The sequence below is a fragment of the Cotesia typhae genome, unplaced genomic scaffold (assembly GCF_013202065.1).
Source record: "Cotesia typhae breed Kobodo isofemale line unplaced genomic scaffold, CoteBio_Ctyphae contig_22, whole genome shotgun sequence".
In the NCBI taxonomy this organism is placed as follows: domain Eukaryota; kingdom Metazoa; phylum Arthropoda; class Insecta; order Hymenoptera; family Braconidae; genus Cotesia; species Cotesia typhae.
Genome location: NW_027423728.1, coordinates 8,858,833 through 8,879,845, shown reverse-complemented (window position 1 = coordinate 8,879,845; position 21,013 = coordinate 8,858,833). Strand labels below are relative to the sequence as shown.

Genomic DNA, 21,013 nt, shown 5'->3' with positions numbered 1-21,013 from the left:
CGACAAGTGTACGTCATTTGAATATCAAAAGTCTAACAGAGCCTAACAAAGCCTAACAAAGCCTAACAAAGCCTAACAAAGCCTAATAAAGCCTAACAAAGCCTAATAATAGTCACTATATTCGCAATCATATTTTGGTTTATTAAAACATCTATTATTGTAATTGTAAAGATCATCAATGGTTCTTTTTAAAAAAAAAAATTAATTTGTCTGGAGAATAGATTTTATTGAAATTAGAGGACTGAGTTTGCTGGAGAAAAATTTATTAAAAAATCACGGTGTCGAAAATGAGCGATAATTCTAAATTCAAGTACCTCGATGGTGATAAATAAAAATTCGAGTCGATTAAGTATTAAGTATAAAATATTAAGTCAGATCAATGATTTCCCGAGGCGACAGTTATCTTCACCAGTATAAGTAAGGAGATCATGAGAGAAATTCTCAGCGGTATCTCGAATCTTTCAGTAACGAGTTTCGATTCCTACCAATTCCACGGTCATACATCACTCCCAGGTAGATACAATGGTGACTCGAACTTGGGCGGCGTAACCACCAATCCCCACGATAAATATCTCATTGTGCCGAACGAGAAAGAGAAATAACGCACCGAATAATATAACCCGCCTTATGTATCCTTATGTATCCTTATGTAAAGCTATACTCTCTATGCTCACTTTTCATATTATCTTTTTTTACTTATTCTTGTTATTATGTTTTGTTAAGGTCTCATCTTTGTAATTAATTAACATTCTTCCCACCATTTTCTATTTGCAAAACTATTAAATACTCTTTTCCAAACTCTGATATAAGTTTATATTATTGTATTGTTTATTGTTCTTCGTGTTAAATCATTGTAGGAGCTGTCATCGATGGTTATTTTTTATTACTGTCACTATTCAATGAGTTTCTAGCAACAACTCCTTCGAATTGATCAAGTGCTTGATAGTTTCATTGTATCAAAATAAGTTTTTTGATGATTGATTATCTTTGTACTGAGATTTTATTTTATCTCAAGTATCATTCTAACGGTTTTTTTTTTTTTTTTTCCCAAGTTTAATAACTGTTGGTTATGAAAACATTTTAGAAGTAATTACAATTATTACTAGATTTGGTAATTGATTTTTTTTTTTTTTTAAACTTTTAATACAGAGAATAAATAAATTTATTTCTTTCAAAGATAATTGATGCTATTAGAAAGGAATTGCAGAAATCAAATGGGTTGTAATTATTGTTTTTTAGTTTTTGTAAATTTTTTTCAATCTAAAAAAATAATAATAATAATCAAGTTTGAAACAATATTAGAATTGGTCTCTACCTTACCGAACCAACAATCCCACGTGCTTAGGTAAACATTTTTATGATCCAATCTGAGTTATGATTCTGGAAGGCAGCCAACGACATGCAGTCTCGTCCAACCGAAACCAGGAGCATTTGATGATTTTTAGCTGGTGGATTTAAACCCACTGTCTCGACTTTACTATTATCCTAATATACATATACTAGCCGTATTATCGATCAACTGTGATCTCGATTCCCGGTGATTTACGTCGGCCATGAATCACCTCGGTACGTCACGTTAACTATTTTGAATGAAGAGAAACGTCATCGACTTATATTAACCAAAAGCAAAACTACGAGGAAGTAAATAGATAAAGTTTAGCAAACAGTCATTTGATTTCAAAGTAAATAATTATAATCATCTTGGAATGCTATTTAATATAAATTTAGCAGTTTTTAGGAGTTTATAGACTTATAGATTATGTAAATCAGCGTTTAGTTAACATATACAGCGGGTTCGATGAATCAAGCTCTTTATATTTTTAGGATAAATCTTTTTACAAAATCTTCGCATAATCTTTGGCACTGGTATTCTAAATTACTCAAATTTAGTTCGGCAATGTAATAACATCGCTATTGGATTATATATTATAATATTATATAAAATAGATAAAATGGTTGGGAATGATGCAGCTCGTATAAATAATAAATTGTAAAAAGTGATTTTAGGATTTGGCATGGAGTTTTTGATTTCTAAACTAGAATGAAAATTCCTGAGATCTCGATGACCGGAAATAAAAATACCTTGCCAAGTGGCAGAGTCTTTTCTGGGCTGGTAAAAAATTCGATGGTTGTCTGGTGGTTATTGGTGTGTAGGAGACAGAGGCTGCTCCTTTATTTATTTTTATTTTGTTAAATGAATGTGTGGTGCAGTACCTTGCTTATAAATCGGTGTGTTAAAACACTGACGGGTTTATGTTTACGAGTTTTACTGTTGAATGTCAAAGTGGCGCGAGTTGCTTATGCAATAACACTTTGAACGCCGGGAAGAGCTATTGTGTGTGTATTATGTGTTATGTGTTGTGTGTTGGGTATTTGTATATGTATTGTTAGGGTTGATGATGCCAACGCGTCGTTTGTTTACTCGTGGAACGGGTAAGGCGCCTTTAACAGCCTTGCGAAGTTGTTCCTTAGCATCCTTGCATGTCATGTAGCTTTTATTTTATACAACCTTCAATTCATTATCGTGACTCGTTTGTTCAGTATATTTCGGCGAGCTGGTTGGCTAAATTTGCGGTAAGCCAATTGGAGAAATTATATATATATATATATATGTATATATATATATATATATATATATATATATATATATATATATATATATATATATATGTATATATATATATGTATATATATATATATATATATATATATATATATATATATATATATATATATATTGAAGAAAAAAATTAAATTAAATAAAAGTATATTTTAAAATGAAAATTAACTGATGAACCTTGAATTCATTGAATAAAATCTAAACTTTATTAACCGGAAGTCTCTTTGGGGAAAATAGTAAAAATTAAAACCCCGTGACATATTGTTTAAACAGTTAGCTCGGGAATTTATAAATAAAGCTTTAATAAATCTTGATAAAACGTACACACCGGTGAATGATTAGTGTGATCATAAAAGCATTGTCGGTTGGCTGCCAAAAACGGGGCATCAATCCAAAATGTCGTATGAAATGAAACAAAAGGAAAACAATCCATCCGAGATACAGAGTGACGGTACATATCTAAGTTAATTTTATTAACCGTTTTCAATCCAGAGTTATTCCCAAGCTTATATTCAAGATGACACTGATTGACACGCAGACTGAGCTTAAATGAAAATTATCACGCCATCCTTCCTGTCACTCCTAGTGCAAGGTCACTTTGTAGCCTTCTTCATTATAAATCATAAATTTTCGATAAATAATTGTTTTTGCTTTTGGCAATAAATTCCAAAATTAATGATTTAATTTATTTTTAAATTTATATTTCATCATCGAATATTGGAAAAAACCATTCAAACACTCTCAACTTTACTATAAATAAATAAATAAATAAATAAATAAATAAATAAAGCTTTTGTAGTAAAGTATGCCTATAAATCTAAATTGAAATGTTAATCAAAGGCAATCAACATTAATTACTCCGAGCATAACCAATAATAATAATAATAATTATTATTATTATTATTATTATTATTATTATTATTTTGTTATTAAATGCTCAGGGGGGTTATCCCCGGAGTCCGATTCTCCGAGGGCCCAGCCTGAGCTCCATCCGTTACTGCTGGACCACTCCGCACAACAAGGCGGTTAGTGATCACAGCAGGCCAAAGTCATTTCCCTTAAGAGACGGAGAGAACCAAGTAAAACAGCCTTCTGCATCCTAACTGCCAAGAACTCAGCTTTTGATGAGCAAGCTGGAACTTTGGCAAGTGAGGATACAAAAGACTGTTTCATCCCTCCTAGGACGCCAACAATCAGGACGACAAGCTTGACACGGTAACCTGGGTAAAGTTTGCCAATTTCAAACAGGAGATCCTGATATATTTGTCTTTTGTGCTCTTCTTTGGCTGAGATGTTGTATTCAGCCGGGGCCGAGAACTCAATGACATAAATGTCACGAGTGGCCTTGTCGAAGAGCACAATATCAGGTTTGTTGTGATCTATCCGCCGGGTTGTTGCAAATGGCATGTTCCAATAAATTTTGCAACTGTCATTCTCAACAACCTGGGGAATATCTCCTGGCAAATAAGGCAGCACTGGTGTCACGTCAATACCGTAGCAATGACGAAGATAGTAGTACAGTACTCTCAGGGCAGCATTGTGACGCTGGATATATGCACCTCTCGCCAGCACTGGACATGCCGACAAAAGGTGCATAAGCGTCTCCGGATGTTGTCTACACCTCCTACAGGACGTGTCCGGAAGCTGCACCTGGAGCACCTTGCTACGGTACTCAAGAGTGTTAATGACACCATCTTGGCAGGCAAATATGAACCCTTCAGTCTCGGACATCAGGCCCGCTGACTTTAAGAAGGAAAACGTCAGCTGGATGGACAAGCCATGATCACGCACGTGTTTAAAGAACACGCTGTGCATGGACTTGTCCATCAGTTCGCCAAGGAGTAGTTTTTCCTCGGCGTTCCTGATGACGCTCTTAAATTCCTCCTTTCGGAGTTCCATAAGAGCGTTTATTTCTCCAAGACCAAGGGTTCTTGCCGCATATATTGCTGCCTTATACAAGAATGACCCCTTATGCGCATTTTCATGTTTATGTACAATTTGCATAAGAAAGTCATCCTCGTCTGCAGTGAAATTGACAACTTCGTGAGTTAAACCCAGGACCAAACGGTCGTGAAGCCGCTCCAAATTCTGCAAACCTCTCCCACCGATGGACCGGGAGAGGTATAATCTGGCGACTGATGAATTGGGGTTCATGCTCCGATTCATATTAATGATCTTACGGGTTTTGATGTCGAGATCTCGTAAATCCTTTCGGGTCCATTTCAGGACACCGAAAGAGTATAGTAAGACTGGGACAGCGAGCATGTTAGTAGCTGAGACTTTGTTTTTGCCGGAAAGTTCGGAGGACCAAATTTTCCGGAGTCTCCTAACATACTCGCTCTGGAGAGTTGTTCGGACTTCAGAGACCGCATGCATGCGGTGCTCTTCCATTCCTAGATATCTATACAACTCCCCGGCGTCTAATTGGCTTAAGACGCTCCCATCCACTAATTCGACATCATCACCAGTATCAGAGCACTTACCCCTCGCCAGATGTACGACCGCACACTTGTCCAACCCAAAAGACATTCCGACATCTCGTGTGTACTCTGCTACGATGTTGAGGGCCGCTTGTAGATGATCTTTATCAGCGCTATACAACTTCAGATCATCCATGTAAAGCAGATGGGTAATCGAATAGTTTCGATCACCCGGAGGCCCCACAGAGTACCCATGAGTTTTACGGAGAACAACAGATATAGGCAGCAGTGAAATGCAAAACAGCAGAGGGCTCAAGGAATCGCCTTGGAAGACCCCTCGTTTGTACTCTACAACTCCGGTTACGTGCAATGCGTTTCCACTTCCAATGTGAAATCGCGTTCGCCAGAGCTGCATTGTACGCCGAATGCATTCCACTATTTCGGGATTGACTCCCAGGCATTTGAGTAGATATAAAATCAACTCATGTGGAGTTGAGTCAAATGCCTTGCGATAGTCAATCCAAGCCATTGACAGGTTGCGTTGATAGTAGATCGCATCTTGTAAGACGCATCGATCCACTATCAGGTTCTCCTTGCAACCTGACAGGCCTCTTTACTGCCACGTTGTTCATATATCTGTTGCCATACAGGCTCTATCTGCTGCAAGATACGGTTATTTAAAATTTTTGTAAAAATTTTATAAACCGCATTCAAGCAGGTGATAGGCCTGAAATTCTTAGGGTCAGACAAGTCACTTTTTTTAGGTATCAGTACGGTTCGCCCTTCTACAAGCCAGTCCGGAATCGGATCGTCAGCTCTAATGTATGATGTAAATATGCGGGCCAGATGGAGGTGGGTAGAAGTAAACTTCTTCCACCAGAAGACATTAATGCCGTCTGGTCCCGGGGCAGCCCAATTTTTGCTGCCATTTAGAGCTGAACGAACTTCATCCACACTGACTGCAGGGCTCTCTTCATCAGCATTCTGTCGACGGTGTTCCCGACAGAATACTTTGAAGTCGTGCAGAGCTGGAGTGTTGGCGTTCACGTTTGGTTGATCTCCATACAACTCAGTCCAAAAAGCTTCCACCCGCTCAGGTGTTGGATAATTCCCGGTAACATCGGTCTTTGGTGTCAGAAACCGTGAAGGGCTGGTTTATAATAATAATAATAATAATAATAATAATAATAATTACAATAATAATAATAATAATAATAATAATAATAATAATAATAATAATAATAATAATAATAATAATGCTCTTCGACAAGGCCACTCGTGACATTTATGTCATTGAGTTCTCGGCCCCGGCTGAATACAACATCTCAGCCAAAGAAGAGCACAAAAGACAAATATATCAGGATCTCCTGTTTGAAATTGGCAAACTTTACCCAGGTTACCGTGTCAAGCTTGTCGTCCTGATTGTTGGCGTCCTAGGAGGGATGAAACAGTCTTTTGTATCCTCACTTGCCAAAGTTCCAGCTTGCTCATCAAAAGCTGAGTTCTTGGCAGTTAGGATGCAGAAGGCTGTTTTACTTGGTTCTCTCCGTCTCTTAAGGGAAATGACTTTGGCCTGCTGTGATCACTAACCGCCTTGTTGTGCGGAGTGGTCCAGCAGTAACGGATGGAGCTCAGGCTGGGCCCTCGGAGAATCGGACTCCGGGGATAACCCCCCTGAGCATTTAATAACAAAATAATAATAATAATAATAATAATAATTATTATTATTATTATTATTATTATTATTATTATTATTATTGAATTGAATATAAATAAATAAAAGTATAATATGTTTTTTATCGAAAATTTCGAATAACAGGAGGAAAAAGGGATCGGTGTATTATTTACCCGGTAAATAAAGAGGCTCATATAAATGTAATTAATTTTTATATCTCTATAAAGATACCCAGTGTGTATATGTAGGTATGATAATACTCAACTCTCTGGTCGCTGGTCAGTAAGTTTATGTATCGACAGTAATTTTTTACCGACAATTCCGATCGAGAAGTCATGTTGTGACATTAATTCTTTCTGTTAGTGTGTTCACCGGGCGATAATCAGCCGGAACAAACGACGTGGGATCGGGTTCGATACGAGTAATTTAACGACTCCCGTGCTCGAGAATTCGTACACTGGCACCACATATACACAACAAGACAGGACAGATGGGACTAAGACCATTCTTATTTTACTGCATCCTCGATGGCCTACCTGCGATCGGCCCCTTAATTAGCAATTAAACGGGCGAATTATTGTAATAAACTGGCAACTGACCGGCTTACCGGCTTAACCAAATCTTTTGGTTCACTCGGCAGCTTCCCAAGTAGCACGCGGCTAAAATCACCTCCTTTTTATTCCAATACTTCGTTTAACTTTGTTTTTATTACTGTGCTTTGACCCTACAATTGCCGATACCACAACAAATTATTTCAAAAATCAAATATATTAGTTAAATATGAAAAAAATAAAATAAATAAGCAAAGGAGGACCAAAACTAATGAGAAAAAAAAAACAAAAAAAAAAAAAATCTATAGTCGGTTTCAATGGGAGATAAGACTGAACAAACCGAGGAATGCAAACAAATATACACAAGAGAGCATGAGGTTCTGTTGTTGGTCGAAAGGGACCAGCCTTGCCCTGCGTTCACAGTTATAACAATGCGCGCCTAATGAACCCACTCCGTGTCTTATTACCGCCGTTAATCTCCCCGTTTAATGTGAATATAGTACGCGTCTTATTGTTCGCTTTCGATCTTCATCAAACAATGCTACCATTTTACCCTTGTCTTTCCTTTAAGATTCTTACCAACCAAAAGTTTGGGAATATTAAAGGTCCAAGAAATGGTGAACCATTTTAGGGTTGAAACTTTACTATTGATTATAGAAAAGAGAACTTTTGCAAGAGCGACTTTTTGAGCATCCGCATATAGCATTGGCATAACCTCCTGGTCTTCCTTCTACTTAGCGAGTGGCGTCAACCGTTATGCAATACGCAAGAGAAGAGCCCAAGCAGGGATTGCACTACCAAACATCCCAAGTATGTTATCTCTGGGGCATTCCTTTAACCTGGCAGTCGGCAACAATCACCCGCCCTTTCAATTTAAAGATCGGTTATTTCTTAGCCAACAGTATAAGAGAGTTGTCACCATTTTCTCTGCTCTATTTTACAGGATTTTATTCGCTAGCTGATTAGAATTTTAAAAGTAAAAGTAATAATGAATATCAGAATTCGAAAATAAATAATCAAATTTCTTTTTTTTTTTTTTTTTATACAAACTCCTTCTCATTATCAACCGTTTACTACTCAAGAATTAATTGCTCAAGGCTTACAACCTTATTACAGAAATAAATGATTTAATTAAAAATTTATCGAGTTTTTACTCACTGATTTTTTACAACCGAATAAAAAGTAAATAATAAATAAAGTAAAAGCGGGTTGTCGACAATTAAACTTTTTGAAATTAAAACAAGCTGTTAAGCGCGTGCTTATCATTCCTGTGGATAATATGTTTACTGTTTACAGCGGTCTTGACGTTGCTTTTCTCCACTAAATAATATAATATAATATAATATATATTATACACAAATTATTAAGTTTTATTCACCCACTCGTTCATCGCAAATGTATAAATATATTTTATTGGTAAAATAACGCAGTTCGACAACAGGTGATATGAGTTTAGTTATTGCATAACAGATATTAAATTCTTCTATATAATACTGTATGACTAAATAAAATAAAATCAGCAATTTAACCGTGACTTTAGTCTCCGAACAATTTAAAAGCTATTAAATATTTTTTATACCGCATTATCTGTATTATATATATTAAGTCTTCGATAAATAACTCCCACGCGATTTGTATAAGAAAAATCTAAATATTCATTTATAATAATAATAATAATAATAATGATATATAAAATAACAATTGTGAGCTGTATTTGTGGCCCCTGGCACGCAGCTGAATGATGACGAAACGACTGCAATAGTCTGAAAAAAACACTAATGACGTGTCAGACAACTATATGACAGTTTCTATTTTTGTTACCCGGTAGACCGACGATAGAGAGCAAATTCATCAGGAAAAAAACTCATCAAATCATTTTACTTTTTACTTTTCTTTAAATAACATTTTTTATTCTGTGTCATTTGTTTTTAAAAGACGAAAAATAGACAGATTATTAACCCGGTATTTTATCTAGTGGGTATTTAAACTTTGAGACTAACGTTCTGACGTAGGAATTACGCACAATGTTAAAAAAAATCTATATTAAATACGATGATTTTATTTATTTATTTTTTTTTTTTTGATTTATTAATCAAGTATATGTAAATATTTTTCACGTCACGATTTTTAAAAAAATTGGATAAAGATTTTTTTTGTAGAAAATTCAATTTCTTTTATCATTGTTTTGTTTCAACTTACGCGATTTTATTACCGTCGTTCTTATTAAAACAGCTAGCTTTGATCCATAATACTCAGGTGTGGCTAAATAAATTCTAGTTTCCGCATTTAAAGTCGGCAGTTTCTCTCAACATTGTTCAATTCCATTTTACTCGATAAAAATATATTTCAGAAGCACCCTACCGCTTTTAGACTTTCAATATAAATATCCTTGATAAAATTTTCTCCTACACTTATGTGTATTTGGAGTTCCCATAAAAAATCCAGTGACCTTAAATAATAAATTGATCACTATCACTTAAAGTACCGAGTAACATCTTAATTGAAGTATTTAACGGGAAATATCGGAATAATAAATAGTTTATATCAATAACAAATTGCTCGGGATTCTTTTCAGAAGTTTAAATTAAAACAATTAATAAAAATTCCAAACAGTCAAGATAAGGGATATTAAATTAATAATTATGACGTTAACATTTTTAAAAAATCAATTAACTTTGTGAAAATTAATCTAAAGACGCAAGGCCGATAAAGAATGAGCTCGATAATTTCTTGTCATCCCTGCTAATCATTAAAAATAGCAATGTCTTGCGGTTTAACATCTGAGATGGACTTTTTTTTTATTTTTTAATTCTACATTCTTTATTGTATAATCTATGTAACCACGAGCCAAGGACTCGCCTTTCTAACTTTACCCACGCGACTTGCTATCACGACAAAAAAAAAAAAAAAAAAAAATACAAATACAAATATAATAGAAAAAATAAAAAGTAAAAATATAGTATGTTTTACCTCATAATCGAATTGCGTACTGGGTTAATGATTAACAAGAGAGAAGAGAGATGAGTCTGTCTGCTTACCTGTAATGAGAAAATGAAAATTAAATTATATTAATACCTTGAATATTGAAAAAGAAAGTACTATTAATAACAGAAATGTGTGGCGTGTATGTGGGAGTTTAATAAATTTCGGGTAATAACGGTCTCGTGTGTCTTCCACCAGCGTAATTTTTAACATATTTTACTTCTTTCCTTTCTCTCCCACTATCGCTTAACTTTTTTACATTTATTTTTTTCGGATACGTTTTAATAAATGACTCAATAATGTCATCCTCTAGTTTATATTTTTTTGAGAACATTATGTAAAGAGATAAAATCAAATAATTATATTATTTTATTTATATTAAGTACTCTTCAATGTTTCAGAATAAATAAATTATTTTTATTTAAGTAAAAAAATATTTATATTTATTGTTTCCTCGATTAATTGCTACTCAATTATTATTTTTTTTATTAACAACGTTATAAAAAAAATGATCCGTAATTTTTAAAAGAAAATATAAAATACTTATTCTGGATATATTATTGGAGCCCTTATTATTTTTTTTGTATCTTCTACCTTTCTCTTAGAGTATGAATTTAAGATTAAAAATCAAAATAATAATAATTTTAAATGTTTAAACGAGTAATAAAAAGATAAAAGAGGGTGTAGGGAGATTGAAAAACAGAGTAGAGTGAAAACGAAACAGAAACAGAAACAGAAACAGCAACAGAAACAGAATCAGAAAGAGAAAACAAACTAAACTAAAATAAAATAAGTGAAGTAGTCGAGAAGACGCAAATAGCACGCCAAACTTAGCCTAACGGAGTTGCCAGGCACATCTGAAGGGGGAAGTAGTTTAACGTCGACTTAACTTCTCATTTCTTCTCTTGTCTCTTTTCCTCTGGCATCTAAAGCGACCTCTCAGACCGACAACCAACTATCAGAACAGATAAATTTATACCTTGCCAATAAAATTAAAGAAAAAAAATTCGGTATGAAGCAACCGGGTTGCGGCAATCGGCGTCATAAACCAAAAAATAATCAGTTAAGTACAAAGTAAACAATAGAAATCCTAAAAGTGTTAATTAACACCCGAATACTTACATTTAAACTTCCATTTCCACGTCCGAGATTATTTTATTTGTTGTGTAAGGTCTCTTTCAGGACTATTCAATTCCCTCGGTATATGTATACATAGAAACATATATCTGATGGCTTAACTTGTTTGTGGTGTTATACCGGGTACGGGCGTGTCATCAACGCACGTAAACTCGGAAATTTATTGGCGAAATATTTACCGTAACGAGATATTATTTTGAGAGCGGTAAAATAAGACCGTGAGGAAAAAATACTGCCGTGGGTTTTTAAAATTCATTTTAACAACACGTTACGCTAATTGAAATATAAATAAACCCCGATGGGATTAATAAGATGAACAGACTGGAAAATTATCAGAAGATAAGTATTGATAATTACCGGACTGATATAGATAAATTTAATGAGTTATTTGGTTTACCCAACAAGAGAACAGAACAGAGATTTTATGTGTACTGATGTAAGAAGAAAATAGAACGAAAACATTTATCTTCAATGTCTAACAGCACAAATAGTTAAGAAGAACTGGTTAAACAATATTTATTTATATAACGAGGCTTAGTTATCAATAAAAATTTATTTTTATAAAAAACTATTAATTTATATTTACAAAAATTATACCTCATAACAAATGTATCTATTCCCCTTATCCTTTTAGCGATGCCCCTTAACCTAGCAACCGTCAACAAGCAATACAATACCTGTTCTGAAACCTTTTAGCATTACTTTAAAATTTTGTTCATTCGAATTGAACGGTTGATTCGTCACAAAACGTTAATACGAGTACAAGTTTGATCTTGAGCGTGGATTTAGCGACGGGAGAAAAAAAGAGAAAAAGGGGCCTCAAGCAAACTGTAAAGCGATTAAGAGTTAAACGATTCAGCCTGAAGGTATCGTTTAGACCAGTGACTTGTTTACTTGAGATAATTTAACTATAAATTAAATACATTGTACCTATTTATATTTTTGACATTAAACATTATTATTGTAAATATTAACGTAATTATTTGAAAACAGCAAAAAAAAACTTTGGATCTAACAGTTTATCACTTTGATCTCATTAAAAATAGGTGTTAGTTAGATAAGTAAAAAATTAACGAGATTAATTAAGGGGCGTGGGTAGAGCGCTAAAATAATGTCCAAGGTCTCGTAGATGATAGTTATTAATTTGATAATTTGATAATTAATAAGAATAAACCTAGAATAGTGTACTAATACTAATACTTTTAAGATGCTCGGGTCTGCAGTTGCTCTAGCTTTTAGCTTTACATAGCCTAAGTGACGCCTAAGTCTCGCCATTTCGGGAATGGCCGGGGGAACGTCTTTACGGGCTAAAACTCTGGACAGAAATATCCCGAACGCAAGGACAAACTAGTAGCGAATTTAAATGGTTAACTTAGATGCCAAACTTAGAAACTTTTATCTACCAGTCAAGCTGTGTTATTTTATTTTTTTATTATAAATAAATGATATAATATTATTATTGTTATTAATTAATTAAAAATAAAGAAAGTAAAATTAATCATTTAAATTAAAAAAGACAATAAAATGTCAGGTTAAATGTTTGCCAAATATTTAAATCAATGGACGACGTAGATTGGTATTACACTATTAAATATGTATATCATTGAGTCATTAACTAATTTCAGAAAATATAGAATATGTTTTCATTCATATTTCTGGTGACTAATCAAGATTGGAAGGCCTGTAAGGATCGTAAGCTTAACGCCAACGACCACACGAATTTTATTTTAAAATAAAATAATAAATGTTTGCTTTAAAAATAAATAATGTTTGAAAAATTAATTTTTAGTTGTAATATATAAAATATAAAATAGAATTAAAATTAAAACTATTATTGTCGAGTAAATTAACACACTGAATAAATGGGGTGAAAATGAATGACAAGTGTGATGTAATAATTCATTAAGGGCAACAATAATTAAACTTCCTAGATTTTCTAAGCTTATGTCACCCGTGCCAAAAGTTGTCATATCTCAGCAATGCTCTGGTCCTAATGACTCGAATACACTTATAACGCGTGCAAGAGGAAAACTTATGTTAATAGAAATAAAGAGAAAAACCGACAAACTATTCCATATTACATTACATAGTCGAGAGAGTAAGACGAAATAGTTGTACGGTAACTCGGAAAAAATCGGTGAAAATAGATAAGAGGAAGTAACGCTTGACGGAAGGAACAAAGAATGACATCTTTACTTAAATTAAATTCGTTGGGAGTTGTAGAGGCTAATGACTCTTCTTTTTTTAAATAAATTTATCTCTATGTAACAATATTAATTATAGAATATACAAGTATTTCTACATTAGGATATAAATATACAGTTTGATCTCGTGTTTTTCGGATTAATAATATTATTAAGAGACGAAAAATTATCGTTTGATTTATGGAGGATTTTCATTTATTTTTACGTTGTTTTGGAAAATTAATGAAAGAATATATAAGTCAGTTGAAAACTAAAAATTTTTTTCCTAAAACAAAATTATACCAACTCCAAGTATTCTTTAAATAAAACCTTCAAAATTAATTCCCATTTCTCAAAAACGACACCGAGATATTCCGAACTAATTTCTCACAGAAATTGACCCCAGGATCGCTGAAATGAACTCGAACGGAGTCGCCTGGCAGAAGATTTTCCAGGTCAAAAACATTTTATCTTTTTTTCCACATATGTGTATACGTTTTTCCAAAAAAAAAAAAAAAAAAAAAAAAAAAAAAAAAAAAATGAAAACTATTGTGGATAGTCTCTGACAGCATGTCATTTATTTTTACGGACATATAGACACGCCAGGGTGAATGTTTAGTTTTCAGTTAGGTGGATGCTGTGTCAGACACTTGAAGAGTTCGCAGAACTTTGTACCAGCCAGACAGCGTGGGCTTCCATTAAAAATCTCACAGTTGGATATATTGAAAATTCTAGATCGTAGGACGTCACAATCGGTAGAATGACTCCTTATATTTGTATTACATCAATGATAAATAATAATTATTATTATTCTGTAATAAATAATAAATTTGTAAGAATTTAAGGTAAGAAATTTTACATAAAGTACGGAGGATCTGATTTAGGGCTTGACTCATATGCAAGGCACCTCTATCTGCACATTGTTGATTGTCTGGTAATACTAAATTGCCAGAAAATAGGTGTCAGTATGGGGAACTAGAATCATCAATCAGAAATTAGGCAATACGATTAGGTTGGAGATGGTAATAGTAATAGTAATAGTAAGAATGACAGAAGACATCAGTAACGCCCGATTTGCTTAGACAGGATCGTGATATATTATGAACGACCGGTACAGTCGAAAGTTTACAGTCCACGATCTAATACTAACGTCTAGTGTCTAATATGTGTAAGTTGAGCGGAAGTCAGGTGCAAACCCGCTTTTAAGAGCTAACTTATTTCCAGTTCTGGCTTATCTTTAGCGTTTCCGGAAACGGAAATAACATAACAAAAATCTCAGCAGTTGCACAATATTTAAATAACTGATAGAAGAATTAATAATTTATCGTTAAAGTAAATTAAGTTTTGCAAATATGTTAAAAAAAATATATATATATATATATATATATATATATATATATATATATATATATATATATATATATATATATATTATATATAAGTAAAGTAAAGTAAACGGAAGAGAGTATAAAGACAGCGAAGAATGAGAACAACGTTGCGCTTTAGCCGTGTAACGAGAAATATATCTGAGACTTGTTTAGTTGTTGAGAGCATAATATCCATCCTCAATCTCAATCTGAATTGTGAAGCCTCTCTACAATCAAACAATCCAGCTATAATATAAAATAATAACATAACATAATGTAAGATATAATACACACGAGCATTCGTCCGATGTCGGATTTTGTGGGTGTAAGGTGTCGCCGATTTGGATGACGGCCAGTTTTCGGGGACTACGCCCACGTAACGCACATACCGTAACGATAAATAATCCAATGGTGGCTCTGCCAAAATAAAATAAAAAGACGCCGGCGAATTTCTGCCTTGCGCAGTCTCCGTCCGTCTCTTTAACATTAAATCACGGATCTCTTTATTGCAACTTTCACGCCTCAATTGTCATCAAACTAGTTTTGATTCTAATTGTCCATCCAATTCGCTCAATCGGATAATCTCGGCTTTCAACACTAAACCAAAAGACTTCTCTATTATATTTATTACATCCATCCAATCAACTCTTACTTGCTCGTACAAGAGTAAGTTATTCTATTCTATATTCTATTTTGGTAGAGTTTACTCAAAAAATAACAAAATTTACATTTACATCGACAATACATCATATGTGTAGTACACATAACCAGCTTGATCCAGTTACACAATCACCCACCATTCCTAGAGACATTTGTTTTCACTGTAAGAATTAAATACACCAGACTAAAAAAATTGATTCGCTTTCGCTAGGTTAAATTTATTTGCGTAGCTGCTCAGATTATTCGCAATATCTCTTGTGTCCAGCCAAAGTATTTATCAACCTTATTAATGTTAAACTTATTCTACAACTAAACGTTTTAACAAGCGTAAATTATCGTTACGGGATGCAAAATCAGATTCTAAACTCAAAATTATAGAAAAGAATTCCTCTAAATCTACCGGAAAGATTATTACATTTCGAAAAACGTTCTAAATAAATAAAAAATACATTTAATGTATCTTAATTTTGTTTCCTCTTAGCTAACTGTTTGACCCAGTTTCTAAATTATCCATTGAAAATAAAAATAATAACAAAATATACTTTTTTAAAAACTAAAACTTAAACTAACGAAACTCCTTTTTTTTTTTTTTTTTTTTTTTGCAATTGTAGCTTCAGTGTAACTGTAACACAGCGAAAAGGTCGAGATTTAGCGAATACCAAATACCAGATTACAGACCTACACCATCTCAGACTACTTTCTATATTTAGAATCTGTTTTTCATCGACAGCTGTTGAGCCTCATGTTTACGATCCATTCGACTCACCTACGATAAAAAGCTTTATTTCATTTGCTAACAAGTAACCCTATGACCGCTCCAAAGAGCCTATTGTTTCAAGACATTTCTAGTTAATTTCCGGTTTTCGAGCCCAAAAGAAGCATCTTCAAACATACAATTCTATTGCAAACAAATTAAACTCGATGTAAATAAGTTTAGACATTAGATTAAAATTCAAAATTGATCGAAAAAAATTTTCTTCAAAACGTTCATTGAAGCTTAATATGCACAATTGAGATATAAATATAAATAGTAAGGAATCGAATTTATTCTGAATGAACGTCAAGTGGATGAGGTGTGATGATATGAAGACAGGAAGAAAACTTGAGAGGAAAAGCACCCGTTGGTTAATATCTTCCAACTGAGGTCAAGTTCTATGTATAGAGAAACCTGGCAAAAAAATTAGAGCAGTGAAAATTTGAATCTGACTGATAAATGTATTGGCTTTAGCAGTGTTACATAGTCAGCGCAGGTGAACAACCGAAGATAAAAATACTGAGGACACAACAAAGACAAAGAATTGAGAGGATTAGATGCTTAGAACCCGATCGGAATGCAATGGACGAGCCATATACATAGTTCACATACGAGCACTACAAAATTAATGACCCAGAGTGAGATTAACCGTGCCCCGGGTCTCAATTAAGCCTGACTTTTCATCGAAACTTCCGTCCCACTTTCTGATTAAAAGCTGACGCCATTAGTTGATCATTTAATTCGCCCAATTAGTCTTCTTGTCTTATCTGCTCATCATAAATAAACTAAACAAACGTCACGGATTTTATGAATTAGTTAGTAGGTAGTAGTAGTAGTAGTAGTAGTAATAGCAGCAGCAGCAGCAGCAGCACTTGCACTCATTAATATCCACGTTAATCATAGGTTAATTCAATCACACATCAGCCAAATGTCAACAAAATTTCGTTAGTTTAAACTCAAACGAATAAATCAGCACAAACGATTAATAAAACGACAATGTTGGTTGTCAAAAACAAATCGTTTAGTTATATTTCTTGAAGGCACATTCTTTGGACAATGTCGTACCCTCACAGTGTTTACAGCGCTTTGCCCTCGGTTCAGGCATTCTGCGGTGACCTCGTGACTTCACCGATATTCCATTTTCGGTACACACCGTTCAATGGATTGACTGTTCTTCACTAAATAGTCTCACTTCACTGAACATTAGCATTACCCTGTTTTGGAACAACTAATTTCCAATTTGATTTTTTTTTTTTTATTTTTAAATTTTTAAATCAACAAAACCAAAATACTAATCTCAACAAACTGTCACACATTATTCATTATTCAGTACAGGGAATGCATGTCTACACTAGTAGGAATGATACGTTGGCTTAATTTACATACGCTTCATCAAAATCTCAATGTTCTTTAAAATTTTCAATTTTAATCTTTTAAACAATTTCACTCACCAGCTATGAAAATGCAATTAAAGTGACTTTCAGCCATTGTCACATTTGATACTTTTGATACTGTTTTGTCAGTAATAATTACATTTTTTGAATAATAAATAGATAACGAAATAGCGATAAATTGTTTTATATTTTTGAATCTGTTTCTGTTTTCACTGACACTCACTGTTCACAAATCAAAGGTTCTGATTCAACATATCAACTTGCTATCACCAGACCGAAAAATAATCATATCTAAAAAAACGTGCTGGTTGATCGTGGAGCGCTTTGCAGCCATCTCACACGCTTACTGACGGATGCTCGACGCCGGGACGCCTTAATCTTCGGGAGTACTCGGTTCACCCTCTCGGTAAGCGTCGGGACGCCTGTACTGGCGTCACGCCAATTGCAATTGTCGACGACAACGACTGCTCAAATCCACTGCCTATTTTTCTATTTTATCTACCGCTTCTTCCTTCAAAAACAAGTCATGCAATTGTGTTTTGCATACGCAAACTCAAACTTCATTCATTATAATTAAAATAATAAACTAGATAACCAAAATTAGTATAACTAGGACCATCAAGTAGACCAATAGATGCTGTAATTGTTGGATAATTTAATTCTAGTCATGAGTATTTTTATCACGTCCTGCATACCAAAGAAGTTCTATTAAATTTTAGTCTATCCAAGCAATTTTCTGTGGATGGCGTCATTCGATGGTTTAAAGGCTGAAGTTTAAACAGAACAGATGGCCTTTGTGGCGACCGTATATTTGGTATTGCTTCTAGTCTTAGTATTAGTGATAGTTCTCAAACGGCGCACAGTTATAGCCACAGAAAAGCATTATTGTAGAAATAGGTGAGCTAGAATAAGTAAAGCAAAGCCCAACTTTTTAAATTTTAATGTAAATTAGTAAACATATTTTGTTTGTTCGGAGCTTTTATTAAATGGTTGTCCCATATTGTTTACGATCCAAGGTTTTTAGTTTTACTTTTGTCTCTTATTCGTAATCTCATTTACGTTGTTTTTGTCTTTCGACACTACTTCTATTTTGTTCATCGAAGTCATTGAATCTAAAGAAAATATATGTTGAGCTTGTTGACGAAAACAACTAGTTAACGTTATTAGTAAATAAATTACAAGGCTACTCAACAAACTATGATGATATATTATATACTATTAGTTGAGTAATGAGAAAGTGGATGCTCGAGTAAATAAACCGTTTATTTTTTAATGATTTGGGCAACTGTTTCACGGGGTTAATATATGCCTTAATTGCTGTGATTATCTTTTTTTTTTTTTTTTTTTTTTTTTTTTTTTTTTTTAACGAGCTATTTTTTCCTCTAGTTTTTCAACTATTAATAGACAAATTAATTATTTTTTGTTTGCTAATCAATTGTAAATTTAACAACGCAATGCTCTAATATATAAACTTAATTGTAAAAATTAAATAGACAGTATTATGACGAAAATAGTACAAGGAATTATTGTGCGCTTGAGCATGGTTTATGTTAAATTGAATCACCGATTAAATAACAGCTCGATATTATTCAACAAAAATAATTATTTCCTCAATTACTTTTAGAAAAATTTACTGTATCACCCTCGAACTCGAATTAAACTTATTTGTAATGAAACTGTCTAATTCAGTAGCAAGTGAAATCTATAAAATTAACATTTTTATTATCAAAAATGTCTTATATATTTTATATAACTGGGTACAGTGCAATGCTTATCCCATGCACGAAAACATACGATAAAAATATCGTGAGTTTAATTTTTTAATACGAAATTTTGATTAATAGTTTCCTGAATATATAAGCATTACACTCGCATATGTATTTCATGATTTAATTCCCCTTATATTTGAATTTTTTATGTCTCTTAAACCTAAATATCTCAAACTTTACTGGATCATTCATAAAATTATTTTATATATCTTTACATCTTTTATATTTTTGTAATTTTATTTAGAGCATTTGCTTCCATGCGTTTAATGCATTTTTATTTATTTTTTGAGCTTTGCATACCGTTTGTTATTTTTTTTCTCGAAATAATAAAGCCCTGACTCTCTAAACCGTACGCATTTTACCTTGTTTCATAATAAAAATAATAATATGATTTTTAGTCTTATTTTTATAAATTTTCAAAATTCACATAGATGGAAAATTTACACTCACGATTAAATAAGTCCAAAAAGTATCTGCGAGAATTTTGTTATCATCATTATTATTATTATTATTAGAAATAATAATAGAAAAAAAAAAAAAAAAAAATACGAGCGTAAAGTATGGAGAGTTTTATTAAGAAAAACAAAAAATACAGTATAATTAATACCGACATAAAGAAAAATTAAAATTATATAACAACATATATCTCTTGATCGTTGATGTAAGATAAGTTAAGCACGAGTGTGAAAAATATGAAAGTGAATAAATATAAATAAAGTATGAGAAATGAATTAGTACGGTATGAAGACCAAGAAGTAAAGGGAAGGACCGAAATTCGTATGGAAAAAAAGTAAAGGAAAAAATTATTTTTACAAGAGTGAGTGCGTTTAAAGCTGATGGATGCACTCAAATTATTTATTAACTCTTAACTCTTGACTCGGGTCGTCAGGCTGAGATAATATATGGTCTATAGAGAGAACTAACCGGCAAATCAGGAATTTAAAATTGCAATAACATTTTTTAAGTTATGGGAGTTTAAACACGTTTTCATTTATTTTATCATACTCTAGTTTTACTTTTACTCTTTTCTTTTAAAACTACAGCAGGTTATGGGCCCAGTACTATTTCGATAACTTTTCAACACGTTAAATTTTGTCTTATTGGGTGTTTATCACCTGGTTTACTAAAACTTTCAAGCATTAAACTCCAAAACAATTTAAAAAAAAAAAAAAAAAATAAGAAAGTGATGAACAAGAGCGTAGCGAGAGTAGCCGAGCGAATCACGATAGTTGGCTATTCTCTACCGGGTGGCCCGAGCCAAACGTCAAAAATAAAATAAAAGCGCCGGTTTACTCAAACTTACACTGTTGTCCTCGGCAATAATACTATGTGATTAATTTACCGCGAGGCTTAATGCTATCACACAACTCACTAGCTTGCTTTTAGTATTTACTGAACAAACACCCTGCCTACGTGACTTTTCCACAGAGTACAACGTAAATCATACGAATGTTCTGATTATGACATATTTAAAACAAATTTCCTCTAATATAACGATGAA

At 33.1% G+C, this 21,013-nt stretch overlaps 1 protein-coding gene across 4 annotated transcripts in view; it reads right to left on the bottom strand.

Moving 5' to 3' along the window:
• LOC141523866 (uncharacterized) overlaps nt 1-17,511 on the bottom strand; it is an 88,402-nt gene extending 70,891 nt beyond the window's left edge. For 2 of the 4 annotated variants that reach the window (XM_074237409.1, XM_074237410.1), the window contains exon 1: nt 17,415-17,509. In XM_074237409.1, coding sequence (XP_074093510.1) covers nt 17,415-17,454 — 40 coding nt within the window. In that variant the 5' untranslated portion in view covers nt 17,455-17,509. Of the gene's footprint in view, nt 1-17,414 lie in introns of all 4 variants that reach the window. The other 2 variants (XM_074237408.1, XM_074237407.1) reach the window with 2 other exon arrangements.
• Between the last annotated feature and the right edge of the window lie 3,502 nt (nt 17,512-21,013).